Genomic DNA, 21,899 nt, shown 5'->3' with positions numbered 1-21,899 from the left:
TTCTGTTTGGAGGGAGCTAGCACTGTACTTCTTGGCCCATCATACACCAGAAGAAGTGATTTTGTGCCTCTCCTAGTTAACTGGCTCTGCCTCCCATTTTGAGAGGTTGGTGATTGCTAAGAATATGCAGAAGTACAAATATAAATATAATTTTACACACAGAGAGAGGGGGGGAGTTTTAAGCACACTGTTTGCCAAATAGGCTTGGGGCTGCCTAGTTATCAACCCTCACTTCTGAGGGTTGGTGAAAACAAAGAATGAAATATATGAAATGAATTGGTCTATGATCACGGCTAATCTGTAATGCTCTGTCATCGCCACCCTTGAAGGCAAAACCCTAGGGAGACCTGGTTTCTGGACCAGTGCTGGAGCCAAATATTAGGGGAACCAGCAAGAATCTTTATGCTATTGCGAGGACCCTAATACCATATAATAGTGTAAACTTATGTGCTTGTACAGGTAGCCCATAGGATCAGGATGTTAATGTTATGAAGGCTAGGTACAGAAAATGAAACTTTTGGAGCTATATAGAGTGTGTTTCAGATAGGGCAAGAAAATGGAAAGAGGAAAAGTAGAGGTGCTGCATACAGCCATTCACATGTACTGTACCAGTATGTAATCATCCCACAAATGCCACAGTTAGTTTCTTCCCACCTGGTAAAAGAGATGATAAGGTGTTGGTAACAGCAGGAAGATCGAAGGAACACGAATAATTATAATTGCAGAAAATGAATACAAGCCCACTTGTGCTTCTGTCCAGGACTTTGCAAGGCTTTGATAAGTTTGTTTTCTTCTTCAGAACCTCCTTAGGCATCTTTTGACTTCTGTAAGTATTTGGCACTTAAATACACAATCAAACTACATGTCATGCTAAATATGTAGCATCAGCTATGTCTTTCTTGTTTTTCTTCAATTAATTACAGCCGCAGGGTAGAAAGATTCTTGCTGGGATCACTGCACATGGGGAAGTTTATCCCTTCTCTTCCCACTTGCACCCCTCCATGAATTCAACAAGTTTCCCGTCGCTGCTGCTGTGATCCTGATAAAAACCCCTACATATTACATCCCACAATATGTCACTTGACCCTAAATTTACCTTCATAGTCCCATGCTGTACTGAACGTGATACTAGTTGCTTCCGTGTAATATAATTTATTTAACATTGAAAATGATAATATTTCTACCTGAAAAGGAGAGGACGGGATTGGTAAATGGCACACGGTTCGTATCTATTTTAACACACTGCCTTCCTCTATTAAAATCTTTATGTCTCATTCTCTGCATTGTTTTTAGCTTTTAAGTACCACTGGTTCATGAGCTGCACGGAAGCTGTTATTGCTTGTTGCCATTTATTTCTTGGTTCAGAAAGAAGAAGAAAAGCTTCCAGAGATAACCATGTCTAGCATCAGGCCTCAAATACTTGGAATGATTCCTTCCCTCCCCCAGCAGCAACAATAAATGGAGGAAACCTTTCTAGTAAACACAGCTGTTGAGGCCTTTCAAAGCACCGTCAAACAGTCTAGTGCCATTTCTAATCTCAGGATTGCTACGAATATAGTAGAGCTTAGTAGTTAATTACTGTCTATGGACTGGGGGGTAGTTGAGAGAGACGAAAGAAAGAAAGAAAGAAAGAAAGAAAGAAAGAAAGAGAGAGAGAGAGAGAGAGAGAGAGAGAGAGAGAGAAAGGGATGTTGTTGAATGCAACATTTGTGTGTGGTAGCATGGCCTTGTTCAGTCAAGCTCAATGCATGTTACATGGCTGCCTGAGAGGAACAGAAAAGCAACTTTCTCATTCTCTGCCCAGAATGCTTGATAAGGCTTGGTGTCAAAAAGGGCAAGATGGGGCTCACAGCAATTATGGCAAAGGCATGCCAGTTTCCTTGACAACCAGATTGCAGATTCTTTGTGATTTATTATTTACCACTTCAAACCCTCGTTCTGTGATTTAATTAGGGAGAGGGATTTCCACACTTCTGCCCCTTCCCAAATTCCGAATGTCCCAGTGCTGTTTTGATGACGGCGCTTGCGATTGTCTGGAATTGCTGCAGCTCAAGACACTGCAACAAATTAAGCCCTGGCATTTTATTGCCATGTAGTTTTTAGGGTGTGATCCTCTGCAACAGACATGCTGCTATGAAGTGTAACTTCAGTGACAGGGAGCAGTGGATGGGGGTCCCTTTCTCCTACCCTAAGAGGTTCTGGCTTCACTACCACCACCCCTTTTCAGGATGGGATGCTGAAGCAGGTGGACAGGGGGAATGAGAGGGTCATGGACAGTGGCTCTGCCTTTCTCTGCACTCATTAGGGTACCCTATACCAATCCAGTGTTAGAAACTCAGATATATAAGCCAGGGTTACAGTCTCCAAAACAGAATGCCTTGTTGTCATTTTGGGGCCAGACAGCTCAAAAGTTGTATTTTTTCAATACAATTTTTTTGATTCCTGAAATTCATTCTGATTGTACAGATAAAATATAATGGCTAGAATTCTACAGGATGTGTTGCTAGTGTGTGAAAATAGCCCTGATCCAAGGATCCCCAGGCATGCACATGTAGACGGTGGAGATGTCAGGCGCCATCTTAGCACCCGGGCGTCTTCACTTGGTGACAAGTGGCTACGGTAATAGCCAGGTGCAAAGTGAGCCTGGCTCTTGGAGAATTTTGAACGCTGAATGTCAGGCCTTTCAGGCTGCACAGGTGAAACAAGTACTTTTGCCAGGCTGTTTTAGGTCAGTCAGTTGGCATTGGTGGGGAAAGGGATAAGGAGGAGAATAGGCATTTGGACCTACTGGCAGGGATGGCCTATCAGGGAGATAATGGATCAGGCTAAAGGCCCATGTAGTCTACAATCTGGTCCTGTGTGAGTCTCTCAAGGAAGACCAGAGACCAACAGCACTCTTTGAACTTGTGATTCCCAGTAACCAGTATTCACAGGCATACTACCTTCAACAGTGGATATAGGCTGAGCATTAGCCATCATGCCTGGTAGCCGTTGATAGCCCTGTTGTTGAGTTTGGTGCTGATAATACCAAGGTTGAAGGTTTGAACCCTGTATGGGGCAGCTGCATATTCCTGCTAGATAATCCCCAGGGTCCCTTCCAGCTCTACATTTCTAGGTGTAGTCCTCATTTAAAGTCATCCAAATTGGTGGCCATCAGAACTGATGGTCTATCATGGACTGGTTAGCAGAAGCTGTATCCAGGCTATTGCTCCATGTGGTTCTCTTTTTGATTTGACTAAGGTGTGCAGGGTGAAGGGAGTAATATAAACATACCCTGGATTTGAGCCAGGGGTTTGTCTTCTCTATTTCAGCCCGAGATCACCAGCATGTGCTGTTTCATGAGGCCAGGGCTTATCCGGCTATTCCTGTGTTTCTGGTTTCTGTGTATGAGAGGAAGGAGAGAAATGCCCATGATATGTCCGATTGCTGTCTGCTGCTGCTGCAACTGAATAGTTAGGAAATTGTGCTTTGGATTTTGCATTGGTTTCAAGTCCCAAGAGCTCTCCTCCTTTTTGCCACTGACATGACTCTCCCCCAAGGCATGCAAAAGGTGAGCAGGCCCCTCCTTCTCAATGGTAAGGCCCCAGCCCCATGATCTGTGCAATGAACCACTGGAGGGAGGTGCTGTCACTGTGAGCTTGTGGTTCCCCTTATTGAATGCCCTTCACCTGACTGCTTGGTGGGGGAAAAAAAGTATTTTCCTCCCCAGGTTGGTCTTTGAACCCTAGATGGTTGTGTGAGTTCTCTGCAGATGTGAGTGCTGTGTTGTGTGAGCGCTCCTTTGTGTGTTGTACTTAAGAGCAGCCTGAGGGATTCGAATTTTCTGTAGTGGTGATACCTGGAGACAGGTACTAGCTGAATTGTTGCTGGCTTGCTGATGAACTATGTGTGCTGTGGGGTCATCTTATGTGCCGTGGATGAGCTATAAAATAGGGGGTGGGTAGGTATGGGGTCATGTTCATTTTGAGGTTTTCAGCTCCCTCCATGTGTAGAACAGTATGGAAGTGTCAGCATAGTTCCTGATTGGTGGGTGCTGGCAGAATTTACAGGGATTTCCGTGTCATTGTAGTTTTTTTCCTAGTTGTATTTCTCTTTGAGGCTGAGTACGCATTGGATATGGCAGCCATTCTGCTAGCATAGCAGTGCCGTATCCCATCCAGGAGCAATGTGAGTATAGAACAAGACGCAGCTCAAACTCAGTGGGTAGCATGCTGACTGGCGGCTTGTTAATGTACCAAGGATAATAGAGATCTCCTTTTCCCATCTTTGTATAGTCTTTCCTGCCCACTCCTGGACTCCACACACATCAGTATTCTTCGCAGGCAACAGGTTGCAACAAGTGATGCGTCTAAATTCTCTTCAGTGCTGAAAAACAAGTCTTCCTTTTGGGTGTTTCAAATGGCTTTGTTTTTAGATTCTGTGCTTAAGGCACCATTAAGATTTAGAATCTTAGGTTTTCATCAAATCCGTTTCTCGAGGAAGTGGCACCATTTTCTGACTAACTTGGATTTAGCAAGAGTCATTCATGCCTTTGTAATAGCAAGACCAATGGTGGTATTGCCTTTGTAGAGCATTTGGAAGCTCCGGCTCAGGCAGAATGTGGAAAAAAGCAGACGACGACCAGGAAGGAGCAAAGGGGATGCAATCTCCCCCGGGAGTCATTGCTGTTTGCTTGTTTCACTAAGCCAGTTTGGCTTAGTGTTAAGGGCAACCCGAGATCCAAGAATACAGAAGCTACCCTCTGAACCGGGACTGACCACATATTTTTCACTGGATAAAGTGGTCTAGCATTTTAACTTGAAATTACGGTTGTCAGGTTGGGTGGTTTTGTATACAGCTTAATATCTCTTTGGGGCACGAAACTAGGTGCTACATCAAATCCAACTTTATGCATTTAAATCCCATCCTTCTAGGTGATTGAGGTGCTACACATGGTTATCCCCCTCCTCATTTAATCCCCACAACAACCCGGTGAGGTAGGTTAGGCTTAGAAGCAGTGACTTGCCCAAGGTCACCTAGTGTGTTTCATGGCAGAGTGGGAATTTGCACCTCAGTCTCCCAGGTCACAGTCTTCTTGCTATATTTGTGAGATCTCCTTTTTCTGGAATGAATGAATAATGAATGAAAAATAGGTTGCCTGCCCTTCCTACTACTTTGATTTTCCAGAGCTATGAGAATAACATTTTGCAGTTTTATGGACACTTGGGGCAGGTGTTTCCAAAGTGCTATGGACCATCGATGGCCCATGAGCTTAATGAAAGTGATGGGGTGGGAGTAAGGAGTGTTGTGTCTTCCTCAGAGACGAATGAAACCACAGCTTAAGGCAAGATGTGGGGAAGTCATGAGCAGGAAAACAACACTGCCTGGCACTTGAAAGGAGTAGAGAAAAAAGACATGGAAATGAAGGAAGCAACGAGAAAGAGCAGAAGAAACTAAGAGAGAGCGCATGGACAACACATTGCAATTCCTAACCTACAGGCAGAAAAGCCATTAAATGGTCCACCAAGACTTTCAGCAATTTTCAAGTGGTCCAGAGGGAAGAGGGAAGTTTGGGAACCACCACCTTAGGGAATTCAAAATGCCCCTCAGTTATCTTTACAAGAGCAGTGTGGGGAACCCTCCAGTTGGGAGAGCATGAGACTCTTAATCTCAGGGTTGTGGGTTTGAGCCCCGCGTTGGGCAAAAGATTCCTGTATCTGCAGGGGGTTGAACTAGATTATCCCTGTGGTCTCTTCCAACTCTACATTTCTATAACTCCCACCCTCCATAATCATTGGCCATGTTAACTGGGATTCGTGGGAATTGGAGCCAGGTTCTTTGCAGCTGCTTTGCCACAATCATGTAAGGTGGGTCAGCATTACTGTCCTCATGCAGCAGGTGGGGGATATAGAGATAGAAGTATAAGAAGCTGCATTGAAGCACCCAAGTTTTGGTCCACCCAGGTTGCTGTGACTGGCAGCAGCTGCCCAGAGCCTCTTATGAAGGTTTCCAATCACCTGTTACCTGTTCTGTTTTGCTTTGCTTTTTTAAATGGAGATGCTGGAGCTTGAAGCAGGTGGCTTTTTTTGTGTGCAGGAAAAGCATTTGCTCTCCTGCTGAACTATGGATCAGCAGGACAGTAGCTTGCCCTGAGGCTGTCTAATGAGATCATGGCTGATGAGGGATTTACATCGCGCTGTCCAATCTATCATTGCTCTCTCTCAAAAAAAAGTGAAAGTGGAATGAATATTAAAAATTTGTACAGTGTTATTGTTGGTGCCCTTCAAAAATGTTGCATGAAGGCAAGTTGTCATCTAGGAAATACGGGTTTGTTTTCGTTAATTATCAAGTCAATTTGCTGTAATGGTGACTGATTGAATGCCGCTAAAAATAATGAGAGGCTTGAAGTCAGTCACAAAACGGGCTTATAAAATCAAACGTATTACAAAGAAATAGATAATAAGCTTAACAACGGTGCTCATACATGCCTACTGATACATTGTGGTGTCTTTTTATGCGTAAGTAGAACAGACAGGGTTTTTCTCTCCCGCCCCCCTCCCCATCTAAAGAGGCTCCCACACAGTAAATTGAAAGGAATTGAATTTAATCTGCCTGAGAATAATGACGTGGAGTCAGGCCTGCTGGGAATTGCACTGGAAGTTGTAGTATTCCACAGCACATGCCTAAGCCAGAAATTGCCTCCTCATCTCCCCGATTTCCTTACACAGTCTTACTCTTTGTTAGTCCTGAATAATGTATCTAATCAGAAGTCTACGTGATGGTTTCTGCAGAAAAGTTTAGTTTTATTTGGAATGAGAGCAGAGCGGCCGGATCTGCCACACTTCATGGTTTCCTTGAGAAATAAATACCCGTATACCATTGTTAGCCTTGTGACTAAATCAGAGAGTCAAAAATAGTATGCGGTGCTGTCCTGCAAATTGTACTACTTTAAAACACAGGCGAGCAATATCATGTTTGAATACCACCTCACAAATAGAGAGTTAGTGTGTCAGTAAGTTAGTCTTCCCCACTGCCTACATTCTTAAATAGTACATCTAAACCGCACAGCCAGGGACCGCATTTCTCGCGAAGAATCTTCTGTGGATACTAGAAGTGAGTAGAGCCAGAGGCAATTCTCGTATTTGTACAGTAGACTGAAGGCCAGCCATGAAAAGGTCACATGTTTCTGTTGTTGTTGTTGTGGTTGTGGTTGTTGTTGTTGCCATTCGCTGGTAGAGCTCACAACATAAAATTACAACATAAAATTACAATATACACAGAATACATATTAAAAAAAAGAACAAAACTTGGTTGAAGAGGAATGTATTTGCCTGGTGCCCAAATGAAGGTGCCAGTTGAACCTTGGAAGAGCATTCCACAGACAGGGAGCCACTGCAGAAAAGACACATGAAGGAGAGCCTCAGAAGATGATCCCAGGGTCCGAGTAGATTTATAGGGAGAGAAGCAGTCCTCAAGGTATTGTGGTCCTGAGCCATTATTATTTCCTCTTCCTCGTCTTCGTCTTCCACCTATCTATCTGTCCCTTATCCTGGCAGCCAAATGGCATTAGTACAGTTGAAGCACAAACTCCAGCCAGGCCAAAGCACCAAAGGAAGGTGCAGAGCAAGGACCTTGAAGATTGTGTAAAAGATTGTTGTAAGCTGCACTGAGTACTGAATGCGTACTAGAGGGGCATGAAATACATTTTAAATAAACAAATTAAAAAGGAAACGAACAACCAAACAAATAAGCCACACACTGGCAGAACTTGGGTAGGTTTGAGCATCGGCACAACAACGCCTGTTATAGATTAGTACTGAATCCTGACCCTCCTACAAGTGAAGATTGGGTGGTAGCCACAAAATATGTGTATTAACCACAGGATGAAGGTGATTCAGACGATATAGGATGTTATTGCTAGCGATCAGTTAGGAAGAAGAAGAAGAAGAAGAAGAAGAAGAAGAAGAAGAAGAAGAAGAAGAAGAAGAAGAAGAAGAAGAAGAAGAAGAAGAAGAAGAAGAAGAAGAAAGTGCCAATTTCCTAAGACCATAACAACACTGAAGCAAATTTTCAGTGTGTTGTTCATGACATCCATTTCTCGTGTTTCATATGCAGGTTTTAAAACTTTTCTTTGTGTTCTTCTCAAAGATGGATGTTCTGTTTATGATAGTATGTTCTCACAACTGCACACCGCTTAGGAATTATTTGCATATGCAAACGTCTGCCCTTCCTCTAGCGTTTTGTAGTATGTTCTCCGCTTTTCGTTCTTTTTCAAGTTAAATAAGAAGCATGTTTGAAGGGGGGAACTAGTGGGTGCATACTTAACAAAAATAATACAGAGTTTGTGTCTGGGATTCCACCCCCCCTCCCTTTACTTCTTCCCAACTAGGCTATCCGGATGCTACTCTATGGCAACTCTCCCCCCCCCCCCAAACTGTGAAATCCCAGAAGCAGCGTCTTTTGGTTTTAAATATTTCTAGGGCCTGTATCACCATAGCACGCGAGTCTCTAGAGGAATGGTGATCTTTTAATTAAGATGTTGTGCTGGGAATCAGGAGCTGTAGATTATGCTTGTCACGCTACTTCTGATTTTCTGTGTCATCATGTTTAAGTCACAAGATTTCTAACCCTCAGGAGTTTCTGTGCTGATGAACTTTGAAGATTCCAGTCAGTCTCTTTGGACCTGACTACGCTGAGCTTCATAGCAGATGCTTTGCTAACAACTGCCAAGCTTGGATCTATGGAAACATTATTATTTTTCCAGGGAGCAATATCCCATGATGGCAAATCCAGAGCATGCTGACTGAGAGGCAAATAATTATTTGAATATAGATTTATTCCATTCAAGAAAGTGCAATATTCCCCCCGCCGTCGCCTATATGCAGTTTATCATTTTACCAGCAAATAAAATGTTGGTTTTTGAGGCAAACAGGGAACTGCCCCCCCCTCCTGTTTTGAACTAGGAAATGGCCTTTGGCCATTCAGTCTTACCGCAGGCCTTTTCTGTTTTCTCAAGAATGTTCTACTTAGTGTGCAGTAGCTGAAGTAATAACAGTAAATTTAATGCTAGGACTATAAATCAAATTGTTCTCTTGCTGCTTCGGAAAGGTTGGTGTTTCTAGGCCTCCTTAATATCATTTTTAGATTGTGGTTGTTGCCTACTAATATCTAGAAAGTTTCTGCTCCTCATTCACAAAACCTTCTGGAAAAAACAGAATATTGTAAAAATTATTCAGCCATCCTGTAACTGATTTTGATGGGAGCTTCATACTGCCTAGAAGAGAAGTTAAGCAGATTGCCAAGGGGTGGGCATTTTAGGCACCGATAGCACAACACATATAATTAATTATATCACCACGAGAAACTGCAGGTGACAGGCAGCAAGGTAGTTTGTGTTCCCCCCCTCACCAACCATAGGAATTGACCAAGGGCGCCTTTTAGTAGATACAATAACATCTTAGATACATTACGTACATTGCATGACCTCATTTGATTTAATGGCATATAGTCACAGTATGGATCACACAAGTCAAACTTGTTGTAAAGGAAAGGGAAGATCCTTGTTTGGAACAATGCAAGCAAAGGAACGTGCACCACAGGAGGAGTTATGTTGACCCCATTTGAAAGTATAGCTTGAGTCAGCACTTTGTAAATGCTTTGCTTTGCAATAATGACTCCCCAACAATAGTGATGCTTCTGTCATTGGTTTAATGAACACCGTAGAGAGCTTTATTGGATAATCTCACGTTTTATACACTTCAGCTCCTATGAGTACTTGCATTTTCAGTTCAGTTCAGTTGGGCAACATGCAAATGAATGTGCTGTGTTTGGGGAATTTGAAACCTAGGCTTCTAACATGGGGAGCAATGAGTATCGATTGTAGGAATTCTGACTGTAGTTGCGTTCCACTGCACTGGCAAGAGTAGCCTTCAATTCCAGGAAATCATCCTTTAGTTGGTATGTGTGTGCTTGATCTTGCTATACCATAATTGTATCAGTTTAGGGCAAATATAGAGCTATGATAATGACAAAGTGGTGTAAGAATACAATTTGCCTACTAAATAGTATTTTTGAGGACCATTTGCATGGGTCAGGATGCACATTGTTATCAGAAATATCTTTTCTTTGGTTAATTCCTTTTGAGAGTGGGTAATTCTGTGTTGCCTTCTAATCTTAGGATCTATGTGCACATGTGCTTAGTTAGCCATTGTAGTGGTAGCTACTGACTTCAGATTTTTAGGATTTAGCAACCTATTCTAGAGGATAATTTTTGCTTGTTTGTTTCAATCTTTACAGAAAAATGGTCGTTGCAATTCTTGAATTAGGATAAAGTGGCAGTGGTGACTTCAGGCAAGCTAGAAATTACCACTGTTAATAGAATCATAGAGTTGGGAGGGACCCTGAGAATCATCTAGTCCAACCCCCTGCAATGGGGTCGTTCAATAAAGCAGAAAGTTAGAAGATCCAGACCACACGAAAGAAAGTGCTGTGAAATTCGATCCCATAAGGAGTGGGGATAGCCACCAATTTGGATGATTTTAAAAGAGGATTAGGCAAATTCACAGGATAAGTCTGTCAATGGTTACTGGACAGGATGGCTGTGCTCTACCATGTTTTGATTATCACAAGTGGGGAGGGTGTTGTCTCACTCTATTCCTGCGTATGGGGCTCCCCATAGGAATCTAGGTTGGTCATAGTAAGAACTAGATGCTGGACTAGATTGAGCTCTTTTCATGTTCTTATGCAAGCAGAGCAGCTCAGGAGCAGAGTCCCTTTGCCCCTTAGACCTCTTGTGTGCCTTCGTATAAGCTGATGGGACAATATCCTCACTGGTTTTGAGAACATTCCTCCTAGAGGACTACCACGGATCCCAGAGTTTCCATATGACGACATAACAAGTTGCGTACTATCATGTTGGGTGGCCACCTGTCATGGATACTTTAGCTGAGATTCCTGCATTGCAGGGGGTTGGACTATATGACCCTTGGGGTCCCTTCCATCTCTACAATTCTGTGCTTCTATGTGAATTCATCTTATGGCTCACGAGGGCAGCAAACTGCTATTCTACCTGTCAGCTGCAGTTCCCTCTCAAGTGTATATGTTTGTTTACCTAAATCACGCCCAAAGAATTCTAGGCAGCTTCCAAAAATGTAAAACCACAAAACAACAGTGTATCTAGCTTAAGCGGTGACTGAAGTACCTTTAGGAATTTCTGCCCCAAGTCCTGCTTCCTTCCCCTCCCTTCCTTTACTCAGCAAGTTAAGTGGCGTGCTCGGCAACATGTAGCTACCATTTTAGATTTTACCCCATTTCTGGGAGTATATAGAGCACTTGAAAGGGGATGCAGATGTCTTGGTTAACCTGGCTTTTAGACTAAGTACATCCCAACTCTTTTTTTTAAGGTCCCGAACAGTCTTCAGAATATACTGAAGTCTTAATATGTATGCTATATAAACATAGCTGCCAAGTTATCCCTTTTTTAAAGGGATTTTCCATTATGCTGAATAGGCTTCCTCGCAAGAAAAGGGAAAACTTGGCAGCTATGTATATAAACTGTGGGCTGTTTGGTCTTCTGTGGGCAGATTATTTATCATCCACATTCAGTGTCCCACGAAATCTACCCCAGTTTAAGCGAAGGAGAAGAGAAGAATGCTCATTCATGATTCAGAAAGGTTTTTGCTGCCAATCTGGTTTGTAAAAGCCTGGGAACAAAGGCACCCCTCTCCCCCCTTTTTTGTTAGTTTATGAACTCAGCAGTGGCTTTTTGAGTCTTGCTTAGAGACTTTTTTGTTGCTGCTATTTTTTTTCTTATTTCCCATTTCTTTGTCAGCTTTGTGGTTGGTCAAATTCTAAAGCCAACAGGGACTACATGAGAATTCAAAGACAAAAGTAGTTATTAAGTAATTATACTTGACAAACGTTAAAAAAAAAACCCAACAACCCTGAAATGTGTGGGTTTTGTTTTCGTTCTGCTACAAACTTCTGTTAAGAGAAAGCACCGCAGCAGGAAATTCTGTTGACACAAAGGGTGGCATTCAATGTAGTGCTAAGTGGGGAAGTGCGTGCGGAATACAGTCTACTTGTGCAATGAAGCTTCCTTCCTTCTCCTCCTCCTCCTCCTGCACGCCCCCCCTGTTTTGGGGGTTCCCCTAAGTCTCCAGAGCAGATTTAGGGGAGGCACATGGGGGGGGGAGGCAGGTGAAGTCTTGTTGCTTGAGCAAACTTCATTCTGTGCACACTACTTAAGTTGTTTACGACACACATACAAAACCTCCCTTTGTTTGTACTGTGCACTTCCTTGTCTCAGTTCTGATATTGTTCTGAACTCAGAAGCTTTTCCTTCCTGAAGGTTCTTGTAAAGGAATGAAATGAACAGACGCTCTCAGGGACTCACTGAGAAATGCCTCCAAACGTACTTTTTGAGATGCTGAATACTGCACACTGCCGTGTGATTGAATTCAGTAAGGGCTTCAAATGTCTGTAGCCATGTGTTGAATTTTGGCCTGTCTTGTGATTCCTTGGTTACCCTCACTGGCCATGATCCAGACAGCCCATTTATGCATGTGCAAGGTGATGTTCCATCCCAGGAAAAATGCAAGAAATTCTAAATGAGCACATGTGTGGTTTTCTGGATTGCTGCCACTTGGCAGAAGGCATATGACTTGGCAGGACGAGCATATTTAAAATATCGTGATTTTTTAGATCTGCTCTTACGTCTGCATTTATAGCACTGTGGAAGGCACATGACTCTGCTGATAAGAGATACAGCGCCATATTTATTTATTTATACTTAAGAAGCAGGTTACAATTTAAAAGAAACAATAATACATAGTAAACACAACTTTTAAAAAGAGAACCAGCAGGAGGAAACTTCTTGCAAGAGGACAAATACTTTGAAACCAGATTCTGGTCCCTTCAATGTTATGGCCTGGCTGCCATATTTTGAACAAGTTTGGGTTTCTGAACCCTTTTCAAAGATAACACCCCATACAATACATTGCAATAATCAAGCCTAGCTATTGCCAAGTATTGAAAACTTTGGCTTCGTAGTCTGAGAAAATAATAGGGGTGGTGGTTTTTTTTGGTAGATCACTGTTTCATAGTCATTCTTAGAGTCCTTTGCAAACAGATGCCCCTGATTATTTTCTTTCTTTTTGAAACTGAAGTATTCTATTATGTATATAGTGTGTGTGCACCAAAAGTCCTGTGCATAAGTAATTAGATGTGGATACCTAATGAATTAGATGTAGTTGGTCACTTGAACTCAGAGCCTGAAACTTCAAATCACACGTGGATAGCCTGCTTGAGCTGTGCCATTCTGCATATTCCAATTTTTTCCTCCTCCACCACCACCACCACCACCACCATCATCATCATATGAATTTATGTCGTTTAGTCGTTTAGTCGTTTAGTCGTGTCCGACTCTTTGTGACCCCGTGGACCATAGCCCCTTCATGGATCAATGCCTTGTCGTGGCGAAGGGACTTGAATAACTCAGAGAAGCTATGAGCTATGCCATGCAGGGCCACCCAAGATGGACAGGTCATAGTGGAGAGTTTTGACTAAACGTGATCCACCTGGAGAAGGAACTGGCAAGCCACTCCAGTATCCCTGCCAAGAAAACTCCATGGACAAAGACAACAGGCATATGAATTTATATACCACCCTATACACGGAGGTCAGGGCGGTTCACAGAACGTGGGGTTTTGTATTCTATGTGTGTATTTGGATCCTCTGCTGAGTTATACAAATGTAGCCAACCATTGTATCTGACCTTGCTTCCACAAAGAGAAGCTTGTGGGATTCCAATGAGCATCTGGTTGGCTGCTTAGAAAACAGGATGCTGAACTCGATTAGCCTTTGATCTGATCCAGCAGGGAAATGTTGTGAACTTGCATTCTACTCCAAATGCACCTTAGTTCTGCCATACATACCGTAGTAGAAGATCATCAAAATTAGGCAGAGAGCCTGCTTAGTTAATCTCATTCCCACCCAGGTCAATTAATTGCAAGGAAATTCGAACGGAGTACTGCTTTCTCCATGCCTTTTGGAAGTTACACCTTGCTCCACAAACCAGTAAGCCTCTGATTTAATCTCATGTAAGTTAATGGATCTAAATAATATTAAATATTAATTCATTTTTGATTGGCTTCATGGAGAACCAAGCTGATACTGCATTAGTGTAGCCCAGCCTAGCAAATAAGTCCATAAGGGTTACTAGCCTGCAGACATGTTTTTTTTTTACTGTAATGCTAGGGCTTGCTTGGCAGAGAAGGCAACGGCAGATACAAATCTGTACCAGCACGGTTCAGATGAAGGGGATTCCCTTCTCTTGCAACTCACATGTTTTCTGCACTGAGCACAGAAGAGTAATGGAGTGCTCTGTTCCTTCTCCAGCCCACTCCACTCTTCTGCCTGCAGTTCCTGAATGATAAAATTTTGAGGTCCTTTGGTGGAGTATGAATGGGACCCTCGTAAGGACTGTAATAAGTGGCAAGAGTAGGATTTAGCAACGTATATAGTATAGAGCCAATTAAAAGGAGGCATCTTTCCCTGGGCCTTCTTGGGGCTTTTATCACCCAAGATGGTTACTCTGAAATCCAAACCAAGCTATCCTTTTATGGGTAGCTTGGTTGGTTAGAGCGTGGTGCTGCTGATGTCAAGATTGCATATCCAATCCCCATATGGGACAATTGCAAGGGTTTGGACTTGATCAGGCACCCCCAGACTCAGACCTCCAGATGTTTTGGGACTACAACTCTCACCATCCCTAGCTAACAGAACCAGTGGTCAGGGATGATGGGAATTGTAGTCCCAAAACAGGGTCCTTTCCAATTCTATGATTCTAAAAGAACAAAAAAGGAAAAAGGAAATTCATTTGCATAAACTGTGTGTGCATGCTAATTAGATGTGTATCTGTAAATATGAAAAAAATACTATAATTTAAATCAATATACAATGCACATGACAAGAAAAGGGAAGACTGTTTCCAGATGCTAATTGTTATTGTTGATGGGTAACTTAGAAGCTTCTGCTCTCCTTTCTTATGGCTCAGTTTTTAAACCCGCCTTGAACTAGAACCAGGCAGCCCATCAGAAAGAGGATTCCCCTCTGGAAGCTAGGACACATGACCACTCATCAGAGCTGAAAATTTAAAAGCTGTACTTTTCATATTTTGTCTAGGGGAATGGTAGATACCAATAACACTACATTTTGCCTGCCTTTCTCCGTACCGTAGTTTGTTTTGTTGTGATTGGTAATGTAATAACCCTTTTTCATGAGCATCTCATTTGTTTCACAAATAGAACCGAAACGCTGCCCAACATGTACCGCTGCAAAATTGTGTCATCATGTTTCATGGTTTCCAAAGACTGTCAGAAAGACAACTGTAAACATTCTATTTTTTCTTGGGGGTGGGGGGGGGGAATGTGATATTTGCAAATGCTCTTTTCTGAGAGCAAAAAGAACACAAGATAAAAAAAGAAGAAGCAGGCACCGTTTCATTCTTGGAAGAGGTGTGCATTTTCCCTCCGAGAGGGCTCATGCCACCTCCAGTAAACTTGCATTCCGTCCTTTGGAATAATGTCAGATTTCTAGAAAAGAGGCACTCTTGTGATTTATGCTTTACCCATAGGTTTCTCACTGTTAACAGTAAGCAAAATTGACGGTAGCCTGAAACAGCACAGCCACTTTTATTTGTCTCTGCTGGGGGGGGGGGGAAATCCAAAGGTGAAAGTTCTCCTCCTCACTACAGGTCCTATTGTTACTATTCACAGTTTAAATGGTTGAGGGCATAAGCTGTTATTATCGCCTTTGTACTTTGATTAATGTAGATTATTGATTTTCCGAGAACCAAGCCATTTAGTTACCTAAAGCAAAGAGGGATGGTAAATGGAACAAAGCATGCCATTTTGCTAAACCTCGGAGAACAATTTTAACTGATCATGAAGCTCATTTTAAGTCTTCTGTGGGAAAGCAGTTTATCTTAGCCGCCTTTTCCTTCCTCGGTGGACGTGCTCTTATTAAATAAAAACGAGCTGTGCAGAAAAGTTTATCTTGAGCACAAAAGTAATAATCCACCATCGGTGTCTTTTTATGGAGGTTTTCGGCAATTCAGAGAATGAGCTGGGGGGGGTTGGGAGTGAAAAAGCTGATTTATTTTATTGAACAAAGTGTAGGGTATGCAGCATTTTCAAAAAGCATGCAAGAGAACGTATGTTGAATGCTCACTATTTCTTTTTCTCATTGTTATATTTCAGTTTTAACACATAGAAATAGAATGTGTGTGTGTGTGTGTGTGTGTGTGTGTGTGTGTGTGTGTGTAAAATAAGTGACAGTATATAATATGCAAAATAAATATATAATCAATGGCAGCATATTCTGCAGTGTAACAGGATCTTACTTGACAATGTTCAGCTGTTCTCGAAGTCATATCTGATGGTCCTGGACCAGGGTTTCCAGCTGCTGTTGGACTACAACTCCCATCATCCCTAGCTAGCAGGACCAGTGATCAGGGATGATAGGAATTGCAGTCCCAAAACTGCTGGAGACCCAAGTTTGGGAAAACCTGTCCTGCACAGTCAGCAAACCCACAGACTTATGCAGTCCTTATTCGACCTGAGCAGTGTCCCTTTGGTATCTACTTTCCAAACCTGGTTTAAAACACTAGAAACACCTGTTTTCATTTGCTCTGCAGTCTAATGATGATGTATGTGTCATTGGGTGTGTCCAGCCGCACTTGACATACATGATATCAATAATAATAATAATAAACAGAGTGTTCAAAATATTAACGGCTGGTGATACATCTAGAATGTGGTTTGATGGCCAAACGTATTGGCTGACCAGCCTACTGAGCATCTGAAGGGATTTGAAATTGTGCAGTTACTAGGACTGGCAGCTAGGCACTGGGCTTCTGAATTTCCTGTTGTGAAGCAACACATCTGTTTACCAGGAGTTATCTCCTGCATGTGAATATATTGTGGTCCTCTTTCACTGCACCTGTTGCTGGGAAGTATTTATTCCAAGCGCTTTCCTAAAGCACAGGGAGTTGTTGCTTGACATTTTATATCTCCCCCTCCCCTCTGCAAAAGCTGTCTTTTCAAAATCATTTGTTCAGAGAGGACAAAATGGAGCAGAGCAGTTCATTTTACCCTAAGCACTGCTATTTGGCAGTATTCACATTTGCACGGCACAAAGCTGCAATATTGATTTTTATTTTTATTTTTGCTCACAGGGCCTCCCACCAGTTCTTTTTTATTATTCGTATTGTCAGGGTTGCAAGATGGATTGAATTACACTTTGCTTCTAGAAATGCTTATTTTTGCCTTTATGTGTGTGGAAAAGAAGACTAAAAAATAAGGATCACAGTGCTCGCTGGAAGACCTTTTGTTCATAAGCAGGTTTTTTTTTTTTGCATATGTTAATGATGGTGATGACATGGCGAAGATTTCATAGAGGGTTTGCCTCTGCTGCTATACACACTGCATCATTCCACATAATTCGTCTCTTTCTAAAATGTGACACAGAAAAGGCAGGAAGGCAGGGAAGGAGCTGCCTCTTGCTAGGGAATTGACCAGACCTGAACCTTGCTATTTTCTATATTTGAACCACCCAGATATAGAACACAGACTGCAATGTAGGTTAAAGAATAGCACTGTACCTACCCTTCCCGCTCCATATTTTACACCCATGGTCACTGCATCCAAAACACCTACATTGCTGTATTCTGCGACTGAGTAAACCAATGAACTAATTTGTGTGTTTTCCAAATTCGTTTTCAGCTTTTCATAAGCAAACTAGATCTACTTACCGCATTTATTGGTGTGTCCTTTTTCCATTTTATCTATTTCAACTTGTATGGTTTTTATTTTCTATAAAGGCTTGGCACAGAACATTTGGAACTATGTTAGGTATTTTTTTGTGTTTTTATATTTTGAACCACCCGTGATCCTTGGATGAAGGGCAGTATAGAAATTTAATAAATAATAATGATATTTAAATTGAAGGTGTCTGGTTGCTATAAATGGACTAAACACAGTTAACTCTTTATCTAGCATCTGTTTTATCTTAAAATAACCTTGGAACGTAGAAACAATATCGTTTTATACAACCTCTCCCAAACTATTGGGAAAGTATAGGAGAAATTTGGATGACAGAACTATCTCACCCCTGATTCACTGTAATTCTGTTGTCCTACATGGATATTGAATTCAAAATATACGTTCTGCTCTTAAAAATTATTAGTTCGTATTTTTATTTTTATTTATTTCTTGCCCTCCAGATGTTTTGAGACTACAATTCCCATCATCCCTGACCACTTGTCCTGCTAGCTAGGGATGATGGGAGATGTAGGGCAAATACACCTGGAGGGCAGAGTTTGAGGAAGCCTGACAAAGACACACAAGTATATCCTTGATTCCCAGCAATTTGGTCACAAAACCTTCATAAAGCTGGGGCAACATAGTGGCTGAAACAAATTATGAATCGAGACTCTTACTTCTGCCATGAATTCACTAGGTAGACTTAAGCAAGCTACCCTTCCACAGCCTCAGCCTGCCCATCTGCAATATGGGGGATAATAATAGCTACCTTACTGGGTTATTGAAAGGATTTCAACTAGATAAGTCACGTGGGTTGCTTTCAACACTCTAAACACTACACAAATACTAAGCATTTTCATCAGAGCACTTAACTAATAGAACCAGAGAGGACCATAACACCTCTACCTTCAAACCAGACTTATCCTGCAACAAATCAACAAATGACATAGAATCATAGGGCTGTAGAGTTGGAAGGGACCCTGAGGATCATCTAGCCCAACCCCCTGCAATGCAGGAATATGCAGCCCTCCCACATGGGGATCGAACCTGCAACCTTGGCATCATCAGCACCACGCTCTTCCCAACTGAGCTATGGATGAATGACATCAAGAGGGGTTGGTCAGAGAGACAGGCTGCAAGATGTTAGAGAACATCTAGATTCTATGCGAGAACAAAAAAAGCCATCTATTGTACCTATGGATCATGCATATGGAAACTGGCAATATTATGTAGAGTGACACCATCAGAAGGTGGCTGGATGATCCGGCCTGGATCCCTTTCAGCTGCCTCTGTTCCTGCAGTTTTCATTCAAGAGTTGAACCGATAACGACAGATCTTTGAGCAAAAACATGTGAACATTGGGTTTCTAAATTATTAGGATGGTTACTTCTCCTAAACCACACCACCACCATGTACCCAGACATCAAATGCTGCACCACTGCATTCTGAATTTGGTTTGGCCTCTTTTCTCCCAGTTCTAGAAATACACAGTTACACAGTTCCTGTTCGGATGCTGCCACTCTTTGGAGAAAATTTCTCTTTTTTTCCAGTTTCTGCTACATCTCATGAAAAGAATATATGCAGTGCAATAAATGGTGTGTGGGTTTTAATGTAGGATAGGATTCCAATCAACGTTGAGCTACAAATCACATTAAGTAGCTTTTTTTGAGCCAGGGTGTGGGGGGGGAACAACCCAGAGCCTCTCAGTCGAATTTCCCTCACAGGGTTGTTGGTGAGGATTGTTATGAGGAAGGGATTTCCATATCTTTTCGCATATAAGTGCTACAGAAATGCATAATGCGTACATCCATAAAGTGCTATCCTCTTACTCTCAGCTCTTTTTTTTTGGCTCTGATCTGAACCTGCTGTGTACTGCGCTGAATGTATTTATCCATTGTACTGTCACACAGTGTTTAAAGCACACCCTTCATGTGGGTATCTTAAAAGCCTTAGAATGAATCAATCTTGAGAGCAGCCCTGTGCATGTCTGCTCAGACGTAGTGCTCAGAGGGGCTTCCTTCTGAGTAGATGTGCATTGGATTGGATTGCTGCTTCCTAGCATGCAATGATAGATAGATAGATAGATAGATAGATAGATAGATAGATAGATAGATAGATAGATAGATGATAGAGAGGGGGGGAGATGACTCCTATTTTAAGCTGAATCCACCTAGCCTACTACTGACAGTCCTGACTGGCACAAGTATGTTGGAGCCCTATCACTGTTGAACCTTCCCATTTGGATTCGGTATGCGAGTCCAGGACCTGTCCTCATTTTTTTTGCTTACCTTATGTGGGAACCAACCCAGTGTCAGTAGGGTTGCCAGACTCAATAGTGGACAGGACTTCTGTGCCTTTAATTGCCCTGCTCTCTTTTGAGTCTGGAAACCTTAAAGAGAAACCAGCAGACCCTTTGTTTAATTTCCAAGCAGGGTCTGCTGGTTTCTCTTTAATGTTTCCAGACTCAAAAGAGAGCAGGGCAATTGAAGGCACAGAAGTCCTGTCCACTATTGAGTCTGGTAACCCTAAGTGTCAGAGCAGGATGGAGCCCCTCACATTCGAAGGTGGCAGAACTGGTTATGCAGAGTCAAAATGTAGCTCAACAGGATAGCTATCGAAAGTTATATCAGGCAGCTAAATAAATGATAGCAACTTCTTTTGAAAGGGGGGGAGGAGTCTTGTCTTGATAAAATCGGCAATAATTTTCAGAGGAAAACTATTATTTTCAAAGGAAAGAAATAGACGTGAAAGTGTGCATGATACAGGCACAAGGAATCCCAAGATGAAAAGAGCAGAAAGGGGGGGGGAGGAAACTGGAGTAGGATTAAGACCCACACTGGTTTTAGGTTTCAGAGTTTATTAAGCCTGTTACTTTTTATTGTTTTTTTCACAGGTAGGTGCCCTGCCCCTCTGTTACTTTGAGTCAGGGGGTAAGGAAAGCTGTGTGAGGGCTTGCTATATAAACATTGCAGGCTGTTTTAAGTTCGATGGCTTGGGGTGTGGGGGAGGAGAACAGGGGAAATAAACAGGGACTTACTGCTCAGTGCATGACTTTAAAATAAAGTCAGCCCAACAGTTGACCCAGTCCCAGGGACAGAGAAAGCCAATCATAAACATCTGCTAAAAATAATTAATTTAATTTAATTTAATTGTGGCAGCCGTAGAACGCAAAGTACAGCTAGTTAAGCATGGTTCATGGCTGTAAGTATGGTTGTAAACCTGCTGTCCAGAATGTGACCCAGCCACTCAGCCGCCAATCCACACTTTAATGTGAAAATTCCATTCATCGTCCTTGCAGAGTTTGACTTGTGTAGGGCTGAGAAAGGCCCTGTTTTCTTTTGGCCATTTCCTGTACACTCTGAAGTTTATAACTTAAAAAAATAATCATCATGAGCTCCGACCATGTGTTTATTTGTAGGGTAATGTGTTCTGAACATTTGTTACTTTTAAGCATGACTTGGGAACGGTGTGAACAAGAAGTTTATTTTCTCCTTGCTATGTCTTCCATATTTAGTATGAAACATGCATTAATGCAGCCTACATTGGACAACAACCATTTCCATGATAGTTACAATTAGAACAGCTTTTCCACGATTACATGTGCTGCGGCCCCCAAATATATAGTTTTGTAACTTAACGTCTAATTTCTTTTTAGGTTTCAGTCGAGCAGCATTGCCATTTGGTTTAGTAAGGAGAGAACTGTCCTGCGAGGGCTACTCCATTGATCTTCGGTGTCCAGGAAGTGATGTCATTATGATAGAGAGTGCTAATTATGGACGAACAGACGACAAGATTTGCGACGCTGACCCTTTCCAGATGGAGAACACAGAATGTTTCCTCCCTGATGCCTACAAGATTATGACACAAAGGTAAGAGCAGTGCTCACTACGGAAAAGGAATCCATATAAAAAAGTTGCAATACAATTTGCTCCCTTCAGCGCCCACCCCACCCCGCAAAAAAACCCCCACATCCTGGAAAAATATATTCAAATACCCCAGTCATTTTAATCTAGAAAAGCTAAGGAAATAAAGCCACTAGCAAGTGTTTGAGAATCTTCTGGTTTAAGTTTTTTCTCTATTAAAAAAACCCAAGAGAGC

The 21,899-nt window shown here is 42.2% G+C and overlaps 1 protein-coding gene across 16 annotated transcripts in view; it reads left to right on the top strand.

The window, feature by feature from the left end:
* ADGRL2 (adhesion G protein-coupled receptor L2) overlaps positions 1 to 21,899 on the top strand; it is a 548,846-nt gene that overhangs the window by 437,075 nt on the left and 89,872 nt on the right. For all 16 annotated transcript variants that reach the window (XM_088673884.1, XM_088673885.1, XM_088673890.1 and 13 more), the window contains one exon: positions 21,457 to 21,670. In XM_088673884.1, the coding sequence (XP_088530010.1) occupies positions 21,457 to 21,670 (214 nt within the window). The remainder of the gene's footprint in view (positions 1 to 21,456; positions 21,671 to 21,899) is intronic.

The sequence above is a fragment of the Zootoca vivipara genome, chromosome 7 (genome assembly GCF_965207765.1).
Source record: "Zootoca vivipara chromosome 7, rZooViv2.hap1.1, whole genome shotgun sequence".
Classification (NCBI taxonomy): Eukaryota; Metazoa; Chordata; class Lepidosauria; order Squamata; family Lacertidae; genus Zootoca; species Zootoca vivipara.
The sequence above is the reverse complement of the archived record's forward strand: the minus strand, read 5'-3'. Positions and strand labels throughout refer to the sequence as shown.